Source organism: Rattus norvegicus, chromosome 17, assembly GCF_036323735.1.
Source record: "Rattus norvegicus strain BN/NHsdMcwi chromosome 17, GRCr8, whole genome shotgun sequence".
NCBI classification, from domain to species: Eukaryota; Metazoa; Chordata; class Mammalia; order Rodentia; family Muridae; genus Rattus; species Rattus norvegicus.
In genome coordinates, this window is record NC_086035.1 from 28,544,532 (window position 1) to 28,568,857 (window position 24,326).

At 43.9% G+C, this 24,326-nt stretch overlaps 1 protein-coding gene across 21 annotated transcripts in view; it reads right to left on the reverse strand.

The window, feature by feature from the left end:
- The window catches only part of Fars2 (phenylalanyl-tRNA synthetase 2, mitochondrial), a 427,082-nt gene that overhangs the window by 19,795 nt on the left and 382,961 nt on the right, over nt 1-24,326 (reverse strand). The window contains exons 9-10 of one of the 21 annotated variants that reach the window (XR_010058866.1): nt 20,989-21,079; nt 13,956-20,503 (exon numbers count right to left, since the gene is read on the reverse strand). Coding sequence is in view for 1 of the 2 variants with exons in the window: in XM_039095689.2 (XP_038951617.1) it covers nt 21,052-21,079 (28 nt within the window). In the remaining variant the exon portion in view is untranslated. 21 annotated transcript variants of the gene reach the window in all.

Here is a 24,326-nt window from a genome sequence, read left to right on the forward strand (position 1 = left end):
TGTGTGCTGGACAACAGATGAATGGAGACTTTCTTAGCCCATGGAAGGCCCAGAAACCCGTCCATCAACACACAAATGTGTTTCTTATCCTGTCAATCACACCTGCACTTCTGCAGGGGCGGGAGGCAGAAGCAGCCTGCACTGCTGTCACAGCTGTGAGATGCTGAGTAAACTGTTAAGATGCTGGAAGGAAGGCATTTCCACACTGGGATGGAACTCAGAACACATTTTTCCTAGGAGCTTTGAGCTCAGGCCAGGGTCAGGGGCTCCTGGTGCAGTGTGCAGGGTATCTGACATGTGTGGTTCACTTGTCTCCTTGATCTCCACATGTGTCCATTCCAACCAAGGTTAGGACTCGTTCTGAAGAGCTGCTGACAGCAGCCACCCATAGGGCCTCACTAGCCTCCTCCAGAGCCTCCCATCAAGCCTGGCTGGTTGTGCACAGAGCCGCTGTAGTCTCCATTTTTATGATGCTCCCCACCCTTGCAGTTGGCCTTTCCCAACCCACTCTACCCCATTGAAAACAACTAAAATCTGACAGTGCCACATCCCTGCTCAAGGAGCTTAGTTAGGCTGCCGCCACTTCATACAGAGAGTCTCTGCAGCCTGGCCCTTGCCTTCTGTGTAGACCTTCCAGTGTTTCTACCACTCGCAATCAACAGTCGCTCCTAGATTCCTCCAGCTGTTCCTCATGCTGCCTTCCCCTGCCAAAGCTGCTTCCTGGGAGGCAGGTTAGTCTGGGGAAAGGGAGGAAGAAGAGAGAACGCAAGGCACCACCTTCATGGCGCTTCCCTGGGGAGGGCCCGGCCTTTAAATGGACATCTATCCCTGAAGGTTGGCTGGGCATGGATTCCCGGAGATGTAGCCTCAGGAGCCAGCAGACTTACTCAGCCTTCTTAGAAATAAAGCTCTCCTGTGGTTGTCATCTGCCTGAGTCCTGTATCTGCTTCTCAGTTATACCTGAACTTGCCAGAGGAAGGGTAATTTGTAATGACCTCTTAAAACAGTAGCAAGCCCAACCTGTTGCCATTTCAGACTGACCATAGGCAAATCAGAAAGCAAAATGTCAGGGTGCATGGGTATTTCCGGAAGTCAGCCCTTAGGCTGTATCTGTAGAAAGCACAAATGGGGAGCAGTGAGGACTGGCTGGTGGTGGCTGAATTAGACTCCGGCTACTGCTCCAGGTTCTGTCAGGACCTCATGCCGTGTCCGAGAAAGTTACTTATCTCTCCGAGCTTTGGTCATGTTGGGACAAAATGACAGTGTGCGACGCATTGACATCCACTAGAAATCAATGTTAGCTCTTTTGTCAGCACTTTTTATTCTTAGTTCTCACTCTTGCCTGTGGCCATGATGCCTGGCTGGCTGAGTCCCTTGTCTTCCTGGTGAGGAAAATGGTCAAGATCCTCAAGCACAGTTGCTGGAGCTGGGCCAGGGGCAAGGGGCTGAGGGTGCCCAAGCTGTCTAGACTATTCCTCCCCACACTTTCTGCATTTAAGGGGCTGTGTCCTTTGTATTTCTACTACATATGAGCCTTTTTGTTGCTGTTTGTTTTAGCTTTTTTTCGAACAGGAGGTGCTCTTTTCTCCCGTGGTCAACCATGAAGACAGGGGTCCAGATGTTGGTGGAAAAGAGCTGCAGGGGAGGCCAGAGCATCTGTGTCAGATGGAGACCAGAAGGAAGCCGAAGGCGGGGATGGGTAGGGACAGTGAAATACGGAGTTTTCTCGGGACCAGACTGATAGACAGACAGAATTTGAACAATTTTTTGTTGAATCTGTATCATAGGAAGGCTTAATCTTAAGAAATGGTCTAGAATGAAGCCTAGAAAATTTAAGAATGAGCCACCACTGCCGGGCTCTTCCTCTTGGGACCCCTTTCCTTCTCCTAGGTTGCCTTTCCCAGTCTTCATGTAAGTGTGTCTAGTCTTATTGTAACTTGTTACACAGGTTTTGGTTGCTATCTCTGGGAGGTCTGCTCTTTTTAAATTAATTAATTAACTAATTAATCAACTAATTTTACATCCTAACTGCAGATTCCCCTCTCTGCTCTCCTCCCAGTCTCTCCCCCATCCACTCTTCCTCCATTTCTCTTCTGAAAAGGAGTCTGGGGGAGAGGAGGAAGGGAGGACTTCGGTAAGGATGAAATGTATGAGATAAGAAAAAATAAAAATAAATAAAAGACTGAGCTTAGAATTAGGGAAAATGGAGAGTTTGAGTAGAGACTTTTAAAAATCAATTGATATCTAAACACAGTAATGAGAACACGAGGCACCGTGAGGAGCTAACAACAGGTCGTGACTATTTCAGTAATCAGAAAGGATTGTGTAACAGCACAGAGATGGTGAACAGGTGGTTTTCTTCTGACTTTGTCATATGACTCTCAGGATGCTGTGTGGCTTTGGCAGGTGACTTACCCTCTCTGAGGCTCCATACACAACACTGGTGGCTGCTCAAGTGTCCATTCCACTTGAACCCTTCACGGTATCTGGCCTATGACTCCTACATTTGTGGTATTCATGCTCTTGTATGATTTCCTTCCCTGCTGCACCGTGGCCCTGGCCTATGTGATCATGGGATATTGCAGACATGACAGTAAGTTACTTGTTTATATCCAATAGTAACAGGCAGTCATAGAATTGACATAACCACCATTGATCCTTAGATGGGGTATGGATGAGGACAACTAAAAAGTGGGTGGGGATTGGAAGAGAGCTGAGTCAGTAAAGTAGTGCTTGCCTTACAAGGACCTGAGTTTGATCCCTAGAACCTATATATAAAACACTGGGAGTAGTGGCACATACTCCTAATTCCAGTGTCTGGAAGACAGAGACAGATGGATACCCGAGGTTTCCTAGCCAGCAATCTCCAATCTGGTGAGAGTCCATTGTTCAAAAAGACAAGAGAGGCGGTAGCTGAAGCCTGACAGCCAAGACTGTCCTCTGGCATCCATATGAAGGTGTACACATTCAAGCTCACACATACAGAATAAGGAAAGTATGCACATGCACATGTGTGCCTGTGCATGTGGGAACACCCCACAGATTATTTGCCTGTTTCTAAGCTGCCCCTCCCCACTGGGATGTAAGGCTCTGACTTCAAAACATACACCCGGGCCTAGCAAGAAGGCTTAGAGGGTGAAGGTGCCTGCTGCTGGGTCTGAGGGCCTGAGCATGATCCCAGGACCTTGGTACAAATAGTAGTGAATCCCATAAGTTGTTCTCTGACATCTATGCATAAATACTGTGGTACATGGACACACACACACACACACACACACACACACACACACACACGCATAACCTAAGCATTCACCATCTTCATTGCAATTTCCGTAATGGCCTACCTGTGCCTTGCATTCATTCACCTTTGTATTCTGAGTAGGGGGGACTGAAGGGCAAGATCTCAATGATATGGGGGTGAAAGCCACCATCTGACTTATCCCCAAAGTGCTCATGGACTATAGAAATCAGATAAGCTGCCAATGTCAAGCATATAAATTAGACATCATTAAAACCAAAGACAAGTCTATATGAGTGTGTGTGTGTGTGTGTGTGTGTGTGTGTGTGTGTGTGTACATGTGTGAGCATACACTTGCCCTTTTAACTTTCCTCTTCCATTTAATGTCATTGTCTTTGTTCACAAGGGCAGGAGCTTAACAGAAAGCTTGGCGTTAGGCTGGTCTCAGCAGTGCATAAAACTAATTTGCCTGGGAATGCTTGGTATCACACAGGCTACCTCAGTAATTAAAATAATGAAAGGAGTCATCTGGGCTAGAAGATATGCTTTCTCTGAAATTGAAGACCCAAAAGAAGGGTTATCGTGAGCAGGAGGGGATATCCTCATTAGCCTTTCTCATGGGTAGCAGTGGCTGGGGACACCTCCTACATCGAGGGAATTCAGGTTTCTGTTACTGGTGAACTTTCCCCAGGGGTCTGCCTGTCCCATGCAGGCCTCAGAGGACTCACTTTGTACAAAGGTGCCTCCACAGGCTTCTGACTCACCTTTTCTCTGCCTTGCAGTGTGGACATTGCGTGTTATCTTCAAAAGGACCCTTTTATTCTGCTATCTTCGAAAAGAGCCAATAAAGATTCATTGACAAGAGATGTTCATAGATAGAAATTGGCACTTACCAACGTGGGATTCTTATGAAAAAGAAAGGATCATTAACATCCAGGCACACAGAGAACTGTGTCCAATGAAGATGGCCGCTCTACAAATTTGGGTGTGCCCTGGCCTTCACACAAAAGGCCAGGATTATAGTCTAGGCAGAAGGAGAAGGACAAAGGGCAAGACCCTGTTGAGAAGGCCAGTTCTCGCTTCTGCTCAACCATTCAAACTTTATGGTTCCTGGAAATCTCTTCAGAGCCCACTTCCCCCAAGAACGCACCATGGCCAGAGCCAGAGTGTAGGAAAAAGCTAATTAGGGCCCGTGCTGCTGCTGTTGCACTAACTCAGAAAGTGGTTTTAGGTTTTTATGGCTTCTTTGTAGAGTACTCCCTTTGTTTTGGTTTCGGCATTGAATTCACTATGAAGTTAAGGCTGGCCTTGAACGGCTGATTTCCTCACTCTGCCCCAGTGCTGGAATTAGAGTTGTGGTATCCTGGGAGCCAGGCATGGTTTTGTGGGTGTTATCTGTGGGTACTCATTAAATGGTTTTGTCTAGGGTATAAACATCATGACTTTCTCTAGAGAACGCAAATGCTGCAGATATAGTCATGACCAGGCTGGGGGAAAACACCCAGGACGATCATTGTCACTGATGGTGGAATTGCCAACTCTAAACGGATTTTTGACTGGGGCATTATGTTTATAGTGCTCATTATACTGCATATTTATATTTTATGACCTTTTTCTGTAGGTGTGTTATATGTGGCAATAAAAAGGACTTAGGATTTAACAGGCTGCCTTCTGTGCAGTTCTTATGGCTACACACCAACTACAGGACTGCCCTGGAGTTGGGAGGCACAGGACAGAAGCTGGTGAACTCTATGTTCTATGCTCTGGTCTTTACGTACTTTGGCTCTAAGGCAGAGTGCTGTTACGCTTCCTCTTGTTTCCCAGAAAAGTGAGTGCCTACTGGGTGCATGCTCGCCAGAATACAGGGATGGATGGAAACTTGGAAAGGAAGGTTATGTATGAGTAAGGCAGAATGGATTGCACTCAGCTTTGCTAAGTACTAGTTCTGGACTCAGGAAAGCTACTGAGCCATCTGGAGCCTCTGGTTCCTCCATAGATAAAGGCTATAGAATACTGATCTCAAAAGAGCCTCACCAATGGGCAATATGCTCACACACTGATCCCTGTCACTCAGAACCTCCAAATATGATCGCCTCTATGACTTCAGGGCTGTGTTGGATCATATTTATTCTGGTGATAGGCAGGGAGGACACTGTCCCACAGGGGAGGCCCTGGTTTAGATTCTCTTCCTCTTCAGGCTTGTTCCTTCACACACCGTGGCATGGTCCTCAAATTTGTACCAGTGAATCCAGGTTCTCACCCACAGGAAAACACATTCTCTGAGCTAGTTCCTAGAGGTCACAGGCCTAGCATCTTCCAGGTAGCTCATCTTCTCCCTACCAATAACTAATCTCTTGGGTCACCATTCATTCCTGAGCCAGTTCCTATCATGTCAGAAGTGCTATGCACTGTTGGTTTGGACCTAGCAGAAGTTGATGGTTGAAACAATATGGCTGGCATATAATAAATAAGAGGGAGGATATTGAGGGGGAATGGACAGTGAGAGTTATATACACTCACACACACACACACACACACACAAACAGTTTTTTTAATATCTAGCTGTTAATGGATGGAAACCTATTTTGTGTAATAGTATAAGTAATTGACATTTCTTAAATGCCAGTTGACAGAATAACTTGTTTTTTATTTTCTTCAAGGAGCAGGGTTGCATCTGGATTTTTAACATTCCTAAGCACACAGGTCGGTCACCAGACTATGGTGCTTCTGGGGGATTATGGAAACTTGAAAGAACAGGGATAATTGGACACAGGAATTTTCCTTTCTTTTATTGCACTAGATATTAGGTGAATGTCTTTGACCAACACTGTGTTTCCAATATGATGCTCTCTGTCTTGTTGTAGCTCTAAAAGCAGCGGCGCTAAGCAGAGCATGGACTAAAAACTCTGAGACCATCAACCAGATCTTAGGTGTTTTAGGTGGAAAGTTGACCAACACAAGAGTGAAACAGCTAACTTCAGACTCAGCATGAGTACCTCCTCTCTTATGAAGCTATCCGAAATGTGAAAACAATTCTCAGTGTGAGGATGAGCCTCCAGTAACAGCACCAGAGGGAACACAGTTTTGTTCTAATCTGTGTTGCTTGAGATCTATCATGAAACTTTCAGAAGGTCATGAAAAAGCATGGATTTTACCTTCTAATGCTCAAGCCAATACTTTTTACAGTGAACAACAGAATTAGAAGCACCGGTGAAGTACTCTGGAGACCATAACAAACACAATGACCTTTTAGCCACCACAAGAAAGGTCATGCAAGCTTCGGGGCTGACATGCCGTTCTTAAGGACTGCAGGTGCCAGTGCTTAGAGCTAAAGTGGAGGAAGGAAGGTCACCATGTTTTCTAGTGTGGCATTTTGAAGGACAAAAGCCGCTAACTTAAAGCTGTCTCATCATGGGATGAGAACAGTGAAATGTTTGAAATGAGCTTCAGCTGTCATTTGATATGATGTTGGAGTCCTTGAAGGGCTCCTCTCAAGGCTCTTGACAGGGCTTGGGATTACTGTTGGGAGAAGAATGCAAAACTGGCCTCAGTAGATGTAACCCTTAAGGCACCAAAGACTGGTGCTGTTAGTGATCCACAAGGCTCATGTATCTGGTATCTGCCTCATGATCCTCTTAGTCTTTTCTGATCTACTTCCTAGGGATGGAATTAATACACAGTCAACTAATGACCGAAATAGTAAGTGGAAAATTTTAGAAATAAATAATTTATGAATTTTGATTAAGTTTCATTACAGTACATTATTCTAATTATTTTATTTGCATTATTAATCTCTTACTATGCCTGATTTAAGCAATTAACTTTGTCACTGATACGCACAGGAAGGAACAAACACAGCCTGAATGGAAAGGGTTCAGTATGATTCATGGTTCAGATATCTACACAATTTATAGAATACATGCCTCCCTAAAGAAGGAATCTTATATTTGCCCCACTCAAACACATACACATGTTGGAGGCCACTGGTTGGCCACTGGACAAAACCACAAATGCTCCCAATACTGCTGACTCCTGTTTGTCAGGAAGAATGTGGGTGACTACTAGGTTTCTATGTTCAGGAGTCCCTTTAAGATTGGTTTTCTATTGTAAAGTAACTACTATGGAATAAGAAATTTGCTTGCTTCAACAATGCTCCCTGTTTCTCCTTCCTTGGCTGTAATACCCCTAAACACATCTTCCTCTTTGCAGACACTGAAAAATGCAGGGAGTGAGTAGAGGAGTGGAGGTAGTGGTGAGGCTGTAGGAAGGTAGGGGAAAGCGAGCAGCCAATCAAACTAATAAAAAAAAAAAACCCTCACAGAGGAAAAATAAGGGGAATCTTTGTACTGAAGCAAAAAACATTTGACCAGCAAATTCCCATCGAAGCCAGAGTCTAGAAGGCACCATGTACCATGGGGGAATTAAAACAGTTAACAACCCACCCACCGGAACTCTTATTCCACCAGAATGTCCACTTGTCTTCCTACTTGCATTCCTTAGACATTGTTGTTTTGTAAAACTGTGTATAGAACGGATGGGATAAGCAAGCTGGGGAGAGCTGCAATACAGGAAGACAGTGACAAATAGGGATGGGAAGAGAACAAGAGGAATAACGCAGAGCCTCGGAGGGTGAAACCTGCATCCCAAATTGCATCTGTGGGAAGGAGACACCAACGCATGCCCTGTGAGCCCACTGCATGTAAGCATTCTTGTAACAAATACTAGGAAATAGTCTAGGAAGCAGCAAGCCTAGTGAGATTTTTTTTTTCTGAGGAAACTTGGCGGACAAGACTGGCTGCAGGTACTCATTAACCTTAGTCCCGAAAGACTTGGGACTGACTGTCTTTCTCAAAGCCTGTATATACAAACTGTTTCTGTCTGGAGCAGAATAAACAGAGGCTATTGTGGCTGAGTTAGAGTAGAGCGCAGGAGCCTGGTGATTTTGGAAACTCCTGACACCTAGACAGAAGTCATTTGGAGCAAGACAGGGGCTGCAGTGGAGCCCTGGGTGCTAGTGAATAGTCATTGGGTAGTGGACTCACAGTGCCTACAGGCAGAGAACCAGTGCTCCTGAGCTAAGCCACGATGCTAGAGGTGTTCCTAGCTATTTGGAAACCTAGTCGTGTGCACAGTAGGAATGAATCAGGAGGAGACACAGACACAACGTGCAGAAGGCTGAGGGGAGGTGATGTACCACAGCTCAGACTGGTGCATCAATGCTGACTATTCCATTACACATGAAGCCCACATCCCCCATGGCAGCACAGAGCAACCCTGCTCACTTGAAGGGCAGCCCAGGGCAAGTGGAAGAGAGAATGTTGGAAGAGATCCTGTGAACCCTGGTCATAGCAGAGAGGAGTGAATGCACCACATGTCATGGGATACAAATGTGCTCAGAGGAGGGGACAAGCACTTGCATACCCAGTGGCTTGGGTCTGGTTTCCATTTGGGACTAGGTGCTTTTAAACCTTGTGCAAATGTGGCTTTCGTATCTCTCTTGGCAGAGTTGATTTTTCTAAGCCTTAATTGTTTCTCTCATCAATTGGCATGAGTGGCAACATCTATTTATAGAGACACTGAGACCATCAAGTCAAATGATGCAAGGAGCACATTTACCAGAGGGTTGGGACTAGGGCTTTGAGGAGAGGGACTGGGGGAATCCAGCCGTCGTGGGAGGAAGCTGTTTGGGTAGGCAGCAGGGAGGATTCTTGTCTGATATATGACACATCTTGAAGAGATGTCAAGGGAATTATGCAGTGGAGAAAGCCCACTGCAGCAAGTCACACAGAGTACGATGACACGCATACAAAACGACAGTTACAGAGATAGAAAGCAGTAGTGGGTACATACGCGGTACAATGAGAGAAGGAGGGTGTAGCCATCTGGTGGAACGCCCTGCTGTGGAGAATAGGGCCAGGAGCCACTGGCTGTTAAATACTTTGAACTTAACCTTGCCCCTTATAAGCTTTCGTTTTGCATCTAAAAAAATGAAAACAACAATGCACCAATTGTTCATGAAAATCTTTTGGGAGACCTGCGGCGTTGACTCTTTTCTTCTAAATGTAGGGTCTGTGATAAGTATTTTGGATTTAACTGTTGGAAAGAAATCTGACTAGCTTCGTGACTTGTAACCAGCTTCTTCTTGCTGTTACCATATGGTGTTTCCTTTAATAAAAACATTTTGCAGAAATAATGATAAAAAATTACTTTAAACTTGTATAAAAGTTTGAGGTTTCTGCTGATAAAAGCACCCCTTTAATCATGTAGATAGCTGTGTATCTGGGGAACTGGAAAATAATCTCTGCTTTCCTGGCTGTTTTCTCTGACACAGAATGGGCACTCACTCCTGTGTCTGTCATGGTGTTCTGACTTTGTTCACTGAAGGCACTGTATGTTTGGTCAGTAGACTGATACATCCTGGCTCTGCAAGGCCTTGACACACTGTATCATTTCTGATCAGCCATACAAAATTGACCCAGCTTAAACACATTAAAAACAGCTTGGAGGTGTGCAGACCAAAGAAGATGTTGCTGTTGTGGTGAGGGATCTGGGCTCTTTCCTCTTTCTCTTTAGCCCTCCAGATCATGCACGTATGGTCCCTAATGGGTGACAGAAGGCCACAGAGCCACAAATCAGCACTGCACAGATGAGGCTGCATGGAAAAAGGTCACAGGGGCTTGCCAGGCTAAAAGCCTCTGGGGTAGTGGTTCTCAAACTTACTAATGCTGTGACTTTTTGATATGGGTAATAATGGAGGAACCTCATGTTTCTCCAACCATAAAATTATTATTGTTGCTATGTCATAACTGTAATTTTGCTATTGTGAAGAATAATATAAATTTCTGACATGTAGGATAATCATAGGTGACTCCCTGTGAAAAGATTTGACCTCAAACAGGTTACCACCCACTGGTTGAGAATCACTGTCTTAGGAACATCACAGAAACTTACATTCATTCCTCTTAGACAAAACTGTGTCTCTAGACTGCCTCTAGGGTGAGGGAAAGGAAGATATGAAATTAGGTCAGTCAGCTGATAACATCCTGACTTACCGGTACTCCAAAAGGGAAACAGGTGGGCTCCTTTGCCTCCCTGTGGAATGTGACTTTTGAAGACACTTTCTCTCTCATGTGTTCCTATTGCCCTTTTGTAATGCTTGGTGCATGGTTCTGAGTCTGTCTGAGGTCTTGGCTGCATTGGTTTGCCTCTGTGGGAAGCGATCATATGCACTCCCTTTATGCCCCCTCAATTTTGTTGCTGATGCCTGGTTCGGATGATATTTACTGTCACTTGACAGAGTCACTGTCTTCACCTAGTCTCTCCTCAGTACAGAGGGCAGGCAGGCAGGTGGAGACTCCCTTGTGAATGGGGTGGTGGGACAGCTAAGAGGCATGGGCTGTGGGGTACAGTTTCTCAAGCGGCTAACATAGACTAGCCTGCTAGTATTCAGCCTCTTAGATAACTCATCCTTCTGGATTAAAAAAAGAAGTGTTCTAGCACCTATGATGGTTTTACATTTAAAAGAGAGCTGAATTCTGCTGGTCTATTTAAAGATCTGTAGCCACTTCTATGGTAAACAGTGAGGGGACAGGCAATAGAAAAAGATCCCTGAGGTTAAACTGCACAGTTGTGTCTCCAGCTTTTATTTTAAAGTTAATATTACAGTTGAGATGGTTGCCCATGAAGCCGTGCAGATGACCCATGAGAAGGACTGAACCTTCGCAGAGGCATTAGAACCTGCTGGGCGATTCTTTCCAGAGGCAACAGGTTGAGAAGAGGAGGAAGAGAAGCAGTGGGAAGAGCAGGCAAGGACAGGGCTGTTTCTCAGAGAGGAGAAGCCTCCTGGCAGCTCCTAAAGAGCTCCACCTCTTGGGATTCCTGAGTGCCATCTCCCCCACACTGCACCAGGGCTGCTGCGTGGACAGCACAACAGGGCAGAAAAGACCTTCAAGCTAGGCTGTGAGGGAAACCGGCCTCTGCATTGTGCTTTCTCTTTGGTGGTTCCTTTTTGGAAGCCAGCGGCTACCTGCTCTATGAGACGGCTCATGGCGTGGAGCTGAGCTTTATCCGGACATCTGAGTGTGAGAACTTAGAGCTGGGGTCTCTGGCCCCAGGTGAGCTGTCATGTACCTCTGCCCTTGCTGACAGATGAACTGACTTCCTGAGACCAGAGGCGGAACCAGCCCACCTGGATGAAATATATACCAGTGCTCGGCTAGGAGGGCTTGAAGGGTTAGGGTGTGCTGGGCACTTCCCAGTAACACCTTCCCATAGTGACAGGTAACTAGAAACATTCTCTTTTTCCAGTGGTTCAAGATGGCATTCAAATCTTCCTGACAATAGTTTCCTACTAAATGATTTTCAACAGCTATCAGGATATCCAACCTTCCTGGAAATGTTTGGAAAGTTAATGTGAAACCACAGGGTCCCAAGACAGTGCAGGCACAAAAGGTACTCTATAGCTCTAGTAGAAGTTACTGCCCATTTATCTGAAGTTTTAGCACTACTACTGATTATAGTCACTGGCAGTGGCAAGATTTGGAGTTATACAATAGCATTTCCAGATTTTACACTGTTACATTAGGTTGAACACACTTAATCCGAAAACAAAAACAAACAAACAAACAAACAAACAAAAACAAAACCCAAAAATACCCCAATTCTAAAATGCTCTAAAACCTGAAACATTTGACAGTGATATACTACCATAAAATCTGATGATCCAATGTAAAGACTACTTCATATACACAATGACTAAGAACACAGGAATCAGGAAAGATAGACCAGTTGGTAAAGCACATGCCAGGAGAGATTGCAGACCTGAATTTGGATGCTAGCACCTGCCTGGAAAACAAGTGTGGTGGTGATACTCGCTTGTAATTACAGTGCTGGGGAAGCTAAGATAGGAGGAGTTTGAGGCTCCTTAGCCAACCAGTTTAACCAAGTTAATGAATCCCAGATTCAGTCAGAGACCCTGTTTCAATATAAGATGGAGAGCTACTGGTGAAGATGCCCACTATTGACCTCTGGCTTCCACACACATGCACATACACACCTGTACACAACACAGACACGAATGCACACACAATACTGTCTGCTGAACATGGTAGTACATATCGATAAAACCAGTCCCAGCATGTCTGAGGAAGGATGATCTGGAGTTCAAAGCTAGTGTGAGATATAAAGATGGTCTTTCTCACAAATACAAACAAAACACATAAGATGTTCTTTAGGCTATGGGGTAAGATGTGTAACTATTATGACTTCAGTCCTACCCATCCCCCAAACATCTCAGTTGCAAATGGTCCTAACTTAAAAAAAAATCCTAGATGGGAAATATTTCCCATATCAAGCATTTGAAATGAGGGCTGTTCAACCTCTAGTAGTCAATGAGTAACTACTCGGGAGAATAGAGCTAGGAGTGTGCATGTGTTACCAGTGTGATGGTCCCTGTCTATGCCATGGAGCTGACGGAGCCACATGCACTTACCACTGAACTGCTCATGTTTCCCTCAGCATAATCTACTGACAGGATCTGGTGATCAACCCACATGAAGTGGAGGATCATGGGAGAAACACTAGAAAGGGCAGTTGATAGATCCAAATGGTTTGAAATAATACATTTTCATAACTAACTAGCTCTATGACCTTGAGTAGGTCATTCATACATAGCTAGGAAAAGCAACGTCCCTCATGTTATTAAACAATGTGATTGTTAATGCTGTTACCCAGAACTGTCTAGAATCACCTGGGAGACACACATCTGGGCACGTCTAGGAGGGAGCTTTTAGCTTGTGTTAATTCAGGTGGGAAGGTCAGCTTGCAATGTGAGTGGCACATTTTATGGGTGGGGTTCAGGAGGGAATTAGAAGGGAGAAAGAGAGCTGAGCACCAGCATTTCTCCCTCCCCTTGCAGGTGCAACGTGACCAGAAAAGTCACGGGTCGCTATTAGTGACTACATACAAATCAGGTGCTAGAACTTGGCAAGAGGTGAAGGCCACTGTCTACAACACGCTTTTGCAATACCAAGTCCCTCATCCATTCTCGAAACCCAAAACTTATTGCTAATTACAAAATCTGTCTTTTCTTGTGGTCTTAATTATGTCAGTTTATTTAATTCTAAGAATAGATCTGATGTCAAAACTATTCTGACCCCTATGAATATGACAATATGAGAGATGTCTTCACAGAGTTATATATCCTAGAAGTGGGCAGCAGTTAGGGCCCAGTTATTTGGTTCCATAGCTGCATACTCCCCTACACCATGGTAGGGATCATGACACAGAGCATCCGGAGGCTCCCTTGTTTCAATGTTATATTCCAAATTGTGGTAGGAACAGCAATGCAGGACAGATGGATGGAGGAAACATCTGACACACCTGGCTCAGGGCTACAGTGCTCCTGGGCAGTGGTGGTGAAAGACTGGAGAGTAGGTGTGACTCCTAAAATTAGGGCATGACCATGGCAAGCAGGGGAACCCTTCCTGGTACAGCCAGAGATTTCTGGCATATCACAAAGAGGGAAGACGCGGAATCTCCATCATTTAAAGCACAAATGTATTTTCTTGGTGGTGCTGCCAAGGTGCATGCACTGTGGGACCCTCAGCTGCATCTGAAGTGACTCAGGCCCCACCCCCATGGGAGTAGCAGTACTCCAATCTCCTTTACCAAAAACCAAATCCCATTTTCACTTGTGGGTGTTTCATTCATCTTTTCATTTTTGGTTTTTTTAATTACATTGCAGAAGTGTGACTGTAATTTCCTCTCCATGTCATGATGGTGGCACTCATCAAGAAGCGTTTAATTCTCCACAGCAATTGCTTCTTCTCCCAACTCCAATTCAATCTCTGCCCAGGCAGAAGGCTGGGCTGTTTTGACCCTGAGGTTAATTATCTGCAAATAAGTTAAAATCACACAAACCCTCATCCTGGGAGAAGAGAAGCCATCTAGCCCAAGACTTCCTGTAGCTTGTCCTCTGATGGTGGCAGCAGGGGGAGCAGGGTGGGCTGGGCAGTCACCTTGTGAGGTCCTCATCTGTCCTGCAGGACTGGGCTGGGCACGGGGACAGGCCTGTTTAGCTTGTGACTGTAGTTTTGCGAACCTAGTATAGCACTTGGCATAAATTCAAACTGTAGGAGTAGCACTAACTCAGATGGCTCTGGGGGGAAGAATGCACCTTAGAAAAGATGTGTATGAAAGATTCCTGTTTGGGGGATGGAGGAAGGAAAGAAGAAAGCAACAGGAAGGCTTATCAGGGCCATGAAGCAACCAGCTCCTTACAGCTGCTGGAGGAATATGCTATTCCATTGGAAGGGTCTTACATATCATAGGACAATGATTGTCAACCTTCCTAATGTTCAACCCTTTAATACAGTTCCTCATGCTGTGGCGACCTCCAACCATAAAATTAGTTCCTTGCTACCTCATAACTGTAATGTTGCTACTGTTATGAATCGTTATGTAAATATCTGATATGTAGGATATCCAACATGTGACCCCTAAAGGGGTTGTGACCACAGGTTGAGAACCTCTGTCATAGAGCCTGGCCTACTCCTCTGCACATCCCCTCTTGACAACAGTACCCCTAATCCTAATCCAAGAATACCTGTGGGCTCATCTTTCTATTTTCCATCTTCTCAAATCCTCTTGTGATGAGACAACAGTCATTCACTTTACCACCCTTCTCTCTCTCTCTCTCTCTCTCTCTCTCTCTCTCTCTCTCTCTCTCTGTGTGTGTGTGTGTATGTGTGTGTATATGTGTGTGTACATGCGCATGGAAGTCAAAGGACAAGTTTTAGGAGTTGATTCTGTCCTTCCATTGTGGTTTCCAGGGATTGAATTCAGGTTATCAAGTTTGTGTGGTGTGGCCTGTAGGAAAGTCTGTAGGGTAATTTCTTGATTGCCAATTGATATGGGAGGACACAGTTCACTGGGGAGTGATGCCAGCCCTGTGCAGGTGATCATGAGAGGTATAAAGAGAGCCATGGGGAACAAGCCACTATAGCTTCTGCATTCAGCGTTCCTCCATGGCTTCTTCCCATCTCTTTCTGCTCCAACTTCCTTTGATGATGTGGACATGAAAACCAAATAAACCCTATCCTTCCTAAGTTGGTTTTGGTCATGGTGATTGATCTCAGTAACAGAAAACAAATTAAGGCATGTGACAAGTGCTTTTACCCACCGAGACACGAGACATTTTACAGGTTCTCAGTTGCATTTTTGTTAAAATGCTTTTTGAACATCTGCCCACATATATGGCCTAATGCTTGAATCTGAAGGGACAAGAGAATGACAGCTAGCTATTGTAAAGTGCTTTCTATGTGCCATGTGTAACTGTTTCCCAAGCCTTAATCACAGAGTCACTGTCTTCCTAGGAAGCTGAGCATATAAGGACGGGCTGACAGCCCGATCACTTCCATTGACTGTTCAATGACTTTTGTAACCTCAGCATCTAGCATGGTGGCTGGCACATATCAGGACTAAGGCAAAGTTTGCTTTATTATGTAAGTGATCTTTAATCCAGCAAGGATGAACACACCTGGAGGAAGCAAAACAAAGTTTCAGTTAAGGGAGCACAGAGGACAGAATTTGGGGCAAGAGCCAGAATGTTGGGGACACAGATCCCAAGCGGGGGAATTGTTGTGACCTCATCTCCGTGATAGGACCCCACAGGCTATGAGAAGGCAATGAGGAGGTAGAGTTGGGGTAGGCAGGCCCAGAATCTACTGGGGGTGTCTTCTACGTTAGCCTGAGATTCTGTGTGGCCTGGGCATGTCAACCCTGGTGCTGTGATAAATCACCTCAGGACACTGGTGAAGGGAAGGCTACGGCTTCAGGTAACATTCTTTGAGTTCCTGGAAGGGGCCAAGGGGCCTAGTTTTATGATTTTTCAGTTTTTAATGAGAAAGGATGTTGGAGAAAACAAAGCAAGAGGAGAAAATGGCCATAGCATAGGATGGCGTTTCACTGCAAAGGGGCTTTGAGCTCCAAGTTCACAGTCTGCCCAGCATCTGCCTCCCATGGCATCATGGCACCAGTGGCTCAAGAGAGATGTTCCAGAGATCACAGGCTAAGACGGCAAACACTGTTCATTAGAACTTTTATACCCATGAGTTTAAGGCTCAGCTTCAGGCTCTTAATGAGCCCATGTGGCAAGCAACATGGGGATCTAGTATCTCACTCTCCCAGGGCTTAGAGTGTGCCCAGCAGAAGCAGTGGGGCTTGAGGGCTACACTTATAGAAAAGAGGAGATAAGAGACAGAGGAAGGGTCCCACACCCGCGGATCCTGGCCCGCAGCAGCTCTCTGCTCCCAGACCCCGTGGGAAAGAGACCTCACCGCCTGGTCAGGTGGGCACTCCTGAGGCTGCAGAGTGGAAAAGACCACCAACACTGCCCACCCCTGCCCACATCCCTGGCCCAAGAGGAAACTGTATAAGGCCTCTGGGCTCCCGTGGGGGAGGGCCCAGGAGCGGCAGGACCCCTGCCTGAGACACCGCCGGAACCTGAAGGAAACAGACCGGATAAACAGTTCTCTGCACCCAAATCCCGTGGGAGGGAGAGCTAAACCTTCAGAGAGGCAGACAAGCCTGGGAAACCAGAAGAGACTGCTCTCTGTACATACATCTCGGACGCCAGAGGAAAACACCAAAGGCCATCTGGAACCCTGGTGCACTAAAACTCCCGGAAGGGGCGGCACAGGTCTTCCTGGTTGCTGCCGCCGCAGAGAGCCCGTGGGCAGCACCCCGCAAGCGAACTTGAGCCTCGGGACCACAGGTAAGACCAACTTTTCTGCTGCAAGAAAGGTGCCTGGTGAACTCAAGACACAGGCCCACAGGAACAGCTGAAGACCTGTAGAGAGGAAAAACTACACGCCCGAAAGCAGAACACTCTGTCCCCATAACTGACTGAAAGAGAGGAAAACAGGTCTACAGCACTCCTGACACACAGGCTTATAGGACAGTCTAGCCACTGTCAGAAATAGCAGAACAAAGTAACACTAGAGATAATCTGATGGCGAGAGGCAAGCGCAGGAACCCAAGCAACAGAAACCAAGACTACATGGCATCACCGGAGCCCAATTCTCCCACCAAAACAAACATGGAATATCCAAACACACCAGAAAAGCAAGATCTAGTTTCAAAATCATATTTGATCATGATGCTGGAGGATTTCAAGAAAGACGTGAAGAACTCCCTTAGGGAAACACAGGAAAACATTAATAAACAAGTAGAAGCCTACAGAGAGGAATCGCAAAAATCCCTGAAAGAATCGCAAAAATCCCTGAAAGAATTCCAGGAAAACACATCAAACAGTTGAAGGAATTAAAAATGGAAATAGAAGCAATCAAGAAAGAACACATGGAAACAACCCTGGATATAGAAAACCAAAAGAAGAGACAAGGAGCTGTAGATACAAGCTTCAACAACAGAATACAAGAGATGGAAGAGAGAATCTCAGGAGCAGAAGATTCCATAGAAATCATTGACTCAACTGTCAAAGATAATGTAAAGCGGAAAAAGCTACTGGTCCAAAACATACAGGAAATCCAGGACTCAATGAGAAGATCAAACCTAAGGATAATAGGTATAGAAGAGAGTGAAGACTCCCAGCTCAAAGGACCAGTAAATATCTTCAACAAAATCATAGAAGAAAACTTCCCTAACCTAAAAAAAGAGATACCCATAGGCATACAAGAAGCCTACAGAACTCCAAATAGATTGGACCAGAAAAGAAACACCTCCCGTCACATAATAGTCAAAACACTAAACGCACAAAATAAAGAAAGAATATTAAAAGCAGTAAGGGAAAAAGGTCAAGTAACATATAAAGGCAGACCTATCAGAATCACACCAGACTTCTCGCTAGAAACTATGAAGGCCAGAAGATCCTGGACTGATGTCATACAGACCCTAAGAGAACACAAATGCCAGCCCAGGTTACTGTATCCTGCAAAACTCTCAATTAACATAGATGGAGAAACCAAGATATTCCATGACAAAACCAAATTTACACAATATCTTTCTACAAATCCAGCAGTACAAAGGATAATAAATGGTAAAGCCCAACATAAGGAGGCAAGCTATACCCTAGAAGAAGCAAGAAACTAATCGTCTTGGCAACAAAACAAAGAGAATGAAAGCACACAAACATAACCTCACATCCAAATATGAATATAAAGGGAAGCAATAATCACTATTCCTTAATATCTCTCAACATCAATGGCCTCAACTCCCCAATAAAAAGAAATAGATTAACAAACTGGATACGCAACGAGGACCCTGCATTCTGCTGCCTACAGGAAACACACCTCAGAGACAAAGACAGACATTACCTCAGAGTGAAAGGCTGGAAAACAATTTTCCAAGCAAATGGTCAGAAGAAGCAAGCTGGAGTAGCCATTCTAATATCAAATAAAATCAATTTTCAATTAAAAGTCATCAAAAAAGATAAGGAAGGACACTTCATATTCATCAAAGGAAAAATCCACCAAGATGAATTCTCAATCCTGATTCCTCTTCAGCTAACAACTCGTAAGATAATAACCTGATTCTTCAGAAATTTTAAGACCTTAGTGCTCTAGCAATGCCCAACTTTATTTCCACAGAACATACTCTTTCCTTTCCTTATTCCCAGATGTCCCTTCTTCTCTCTCCCAGGACCCTTTGTGATTCATTCTTGCAGGTCTTAAACATCCAACCCAAATACCTATGTTCCACTCTTCAAATCAGTATCATTAGTGACCACTTTCCTCAAAGCCCTTTGTTCTAGACTCTAGAAAGAACCCTACAAACATAGGTCATAGATCAATTCTAAAATCTGCTCCTAATCTTGACTTCCAAATCTCTTAGAAAGACTGCAATGAGTGAACCAGGGCCACTTCAAGCCAAGAAACTCCTCTTCCATCCCTACATGCTAGCTCTCTGCCCTCACTCCGTCGATGTACTGAAAGTTTTTGCAATGATACATGTGGTGGGAACCTCTTAGGCACCCTAGCTATCACTTATTCCTCTTCATTCAAGATTCTGAAGATAAATTCTTGCTTGATTTAAACTGAAAGAGAGATGTACTGTGCCAACAGATAGAGGGGTAGTTGCATGGCAAGGGTCAACTACACAAAATAAGCAGTACCAGCTGCTCAAATAGAACACAACCCCAGAAACCAAACACAGACTGAAATAAGATTACTGGAAAGTGATTTTAAAAAAAAGTTTTCGTAAGATTCCCAGATGGTTAAATTCCTCACTGTGAGAAACTTGCTCCACAACACTGGAAGATAACGTAAAGAAAGCATCCGGTGTTAGGTTCTAGGTTCAGATTTCTCTTAAACAATGTAATAGTAAGTGTGAAGTTCTGACCCTGCACCCAAATAACCAAAGGTTCCTGGGTTGGAGAGACAGATTGTCTCACAAGTATGAGGGCCTTGAACCTACAGAAAAAAACCCAGCCATGGTGACGACCAGTGATCCCAGCAGTGGGGAGGCCTAGACAGGCAAACCCCACATATTCACAGTCAGCCTAGCACAACTGTTCAAATATAGGCCACTGAGAGATCCAGTTTCCAGTACAGGCTACTGGAATGACACCTTAAGCCTACATGCTCAACACATAAGGAAAAAAGAATGATTAGGAATTGTAATGTGTCTCGTTAATTTCTCTTTTATACTATGACATAGTATGGACTTCGGATTCACAATGTGAATTGAAGCACCATCATTACTATAATCTTTTTAAAATTAAAATTTTAAATTTTAAAATTTAAAATGATTTAAAACAGTTATGTTATTCTTAAATTAAATAACATAAATTTAAAATAGATACCACTTGATGGATAAAAAATGTTGAATTCAAATCATCCTAATTTATTTCGTGCTTCTTTTTGTAGTTGTAGTTGTTGTTGTTGTTTTTGTTGCTGTTGTTATGGTTGTGGTTGTTGTTTTGCTAGTGAAATAGATTCCACTAAGTCCTATACCATTGGGGTTACTAGTGTTGTGTTTAGTTTTTGTGTTCTCCACAGAATAACATGGACCTGGTAGCTGGAACTATCGAATACACAGGACATTACAGAACAGAAATGAACAATTGGAAAATTGGTAAACATTTACCAGCACCTTCAGTATATCTGTAGCCATGTGGCAACATTTTTTTATGGTCAAAGACCATTTCTTTGACCATGCTATGCCCTTCCTCCCCTCTCTCTTTTCTTGGTAGTCTTTTCAGTTCTGCTTCATCTTTGAAAACAACTTTCTCCATCTTCTTTACTTAGTCTAAAAAACAATGACAGCATTGGATATTTATTAATAAAGGAGGGCAGCAAAGAGTCCAGACTCCCTAAATTATTCTCATTGTTCAAATACTTTCTTGTTTTTCAAAGCGCATATTCAAAATGAATAGAAGAATAAATCCCAACTAAGACTTTTAAAACACCCCAAACCTCAAATTAATGGAGGTGTGTTAGAGAGGATTTATGAGCACCCACTAGCAATAACTTGTTGGTCCTGAGCTCTGAAGAATTCACAGTAGCAACTGTCTCTCCATACTTGACTTCCTTGGCATTCAGTCTCAACTCATGTAACCATTTTTTTGTTTGAGAGATAGAAATTTGTTTTGCTTTAATTGGTAATTAGTGAACCCAGTCATTGTGTCCCCTTGGTATCTTCTGTAGCTAGAAATATCCTAATGCATAAATCTGGAGTCAAGGAATTTTCTAGCAATTTTCCCCCTCTCTAATCATTTACATGGTAGTACATACCTGTAATCACAGTACTTGCGAAATAGGGATGGGAGGATCATGGGTTAGCATGGCTACAGAGTTTTAGAGTGGGTATTCAGTGGCATCACGACTTTAAAAGCAACAAAAGGAAACAAAAATGGGAATAAAAATCATACAGAGAAAGGTTTATATGTCTTAAACATTTAATGCAAAAACTACATCCAGTAAGTTATATAAATTATAGAATCTTAAGTGAAAATGTGCATAAAGGGCAGAATTGCTGATGTAAAATGCAATTCACAGATGGCAGGAATGTGCAATACTCTAAGCTGTAGGATTCCTAGATTTACTGAAATGAACAGCCATGGTCCTTCACAGAGGATTTAATAATTTAGTGACAGAGACAAATGCTAATCAAATAAACACAAAGCAAATACATAATTGCACATTGTGAAAAGTATGAGCAAAAACAGGCTGCTATGAATAGCACAAATGACAGCTGATTTGACTTTGTGTCAATTAACTAACACTGAAAAACATTACTACAAGTCCACCTGGTTGAAGATGGTGAAGAAGTTCATGAGTGGTTTTCTGAAGTGCTTTCTTTCCCTTCCTGACTTAACAAATCTCTATGAAATACATGTTTTGTCTCTAATTACAAGCAAGATAAAGTAGCTGCTTTGTAAAATGACCTTGTCTTATTTCATCTGAATACTTTGTACTGAGACAACCTATTACCGTACATACCATTACAAATGATATTTAAAAAACTATATCCAAGACAAAGAAGAGGAGGAGGAACAAGAAGAGTAGGAAGAGGAAGATCAGAAAAAAAGGAGGAAGAGGAAGAAAATGAAAAGTAGAAGAGGACAAAGTAGGAGGAGTTAAGTCACAAAGAAACACAATGATAGAAAAATCCATCTTTTGGTAAGACAATACCTAGCATTTTCCTTTTTAAAGGAAATCTGTAGCCTTTAGCCTGTGTTAGTATGGAGACCTCACAGGAAATAGCAAGCCCAGGCTTCTGACTGTCTGTAATGGCAAGAAGACAAGAATAGGGAAGATCCACTGAGGACTCAGACTGGAAGACGGCACAGGAAATGGATAGTAGTGCATCCAGACTCCACTCAGTTCTTTGTATTCAAAGAGTTCCTCCAAGGTTTTAATGGTAAGTGATAGAGAAATCAAACGACTAAGAATTTTCAGAATATAGTTCTTCGGATAGGAAAGGACACATGGCAAGAACAACAGTAAATCTTGAGTCCTCACAAGCAAAATTAGCTTTGAAACTATTATTTGTGTGCATTTGTACAAAATAATGTCTTGGGGACATAGGTAATGCTAGAGCTCTCATCCAGCATGCATGGGGTCATGGGTTCAGTGCCCAGTACAAAGATAAGTAAATAGAACCATGCCCTGGACTACTCATCACCTGATCCCGCCTGCCGTTGGGGCTTCGAGGTGAGGTGGCACAGAGACTCCATGAGCAGGTAGAAACACCACAGCAAGCTCTCTGAACACGGCTGTAAGCTCCTTTGATACCATCCACCTGCGCACCCTGTTGGTCCCAAGAAAGTATCTCTAGGAAATATCAGTCCGTGATTGGCTAGCATTGTTTGCACCAGCGATCCTAGGTCTCTTAGGCAGTCCTCCTGTAGGCGATGCTTTTGCAGCTGTACAGCCCCTGGCATTTCCATAGAGGCACCCCACCATTCCTGCTACATATCAACCCTTTTGATTTTAGATTTTGACAGCCTAGCGGGAGCCCTGGATGCCATTGCCTCTACATTGTTGACCCAACCTCAGAGGATTCCTGGACTGCGTCTGTTCTCAGGTTGCCCTGTCTTCCAGGAACTTACCTATCATTGACTACCACCCCTCAAAGAAATATCACTCTGTAAGCATGTCATACAAGGGGGAGATGAGGAGCAACTCACATGGGGATTTCACAGAAATCTGCCATCCATGCTTTGAGCACTTCCTTAGGGGTTTTGCAATTGGGACTTTTGAAAGCCATTGGCACCAAGGGGTTGCCATAATACATAAGGGGGTTGGGGATTTAGCTCAGTGGTAGAGCACTTGCCTAGCAAGCGCAAGGCCCTGGGTTTGGTCCCCAGCTCCGAAAAAAAAGAAAAAAGAAAAAGAAAAAAAAAAAGAATTTGGGTACCAGGACTACTCTGGTCAAGGTGAAGCATTGGGTGTGTACTGAGCATGGGTTGCAACCTCTTGTCTGTAAAATGGACTACCTGAGAAGTGTCCGACTGTGCTCCAGAGTCCGGATTTGACTGGTAGATGACATTCTTAAGTGCAGTAATTCCTGCACTTAGAAGAAAAACTAGGGAAGCATCTGGAACACATGGGCACTGGAAAAAATTTCCTAAACAAAACACCAATGGCTTACGCTCTAAGATCAAGAATTGACAAATGGGATCTCATAAAACTGCAAAGCTTCTGTAAGGCAAAGGACACTGTGGTTAGGACAAAACGGCAACCAACAGATTGGGAAAAGATCTTTACCAATCCTACAACAGATAGAGGCCTTATATCCAAAATATACAAAGAACTCAAGAAGTTAGACCGCAGGGAAACAAATAACCCTATTAAAAAATGGGGTTCAGAGCTAAACAAAGAATTCACAGCTGAGGAATGCCAAATGGCTGAGAAACACCTAAAGAAATGTTCAACATCTTTAGTCATAAGGGAAATGCAAATCAAAACAACCCTGAGATTTCACCTCACACCAGTGAGAATGGCTAAGATCAAAAACTCAGGGGACAACAGATGCTGGCGAGGATGTGGAAAAAGAGGAACACTCCTCCATTGTTGGTGGGATTGCAAACTGGTACAACCATTCTGGAAATCAGTCTGGAGGATCCTCAGAAAAGTGGATATTGAACTGCCTGAGGATCCAGCTATACCTCTCTTGGGCATATACCCAAAAGATGCCTCAACATATAAAAGAGACACGTGCTCCACTATGTTCATCGCAGCCTTATTTATAATAGCCAGAAGCTGGAAAGAACCCAGATGCCCTTCAACAGAGGAATGGATACAGAAAATGTGGTACATCTACACAATGGAATATTACTCAGCTATCAAAAACAACGACTTTATGAAATTCGTAGGCAAATGGTTGGAACTGGAAAACATCATCCTGAGTGAGCTAACCCAATCACAGAAAGACATACATGGTATGCACTCATTGATAAGTGGCTATTAGCCCAAATGCTCGAATTCCCCTAGATGCCTAGAACAAATGAAACTCAAGACGGATGATCAAAATGTGAATGCTTCACTCCTTCTTTAAAAGGGGAACAAGAATACCCTCGGCAGGGAAGAGAGAGGCAAAGATTAAAACAGAGACTGAAGGAACACCC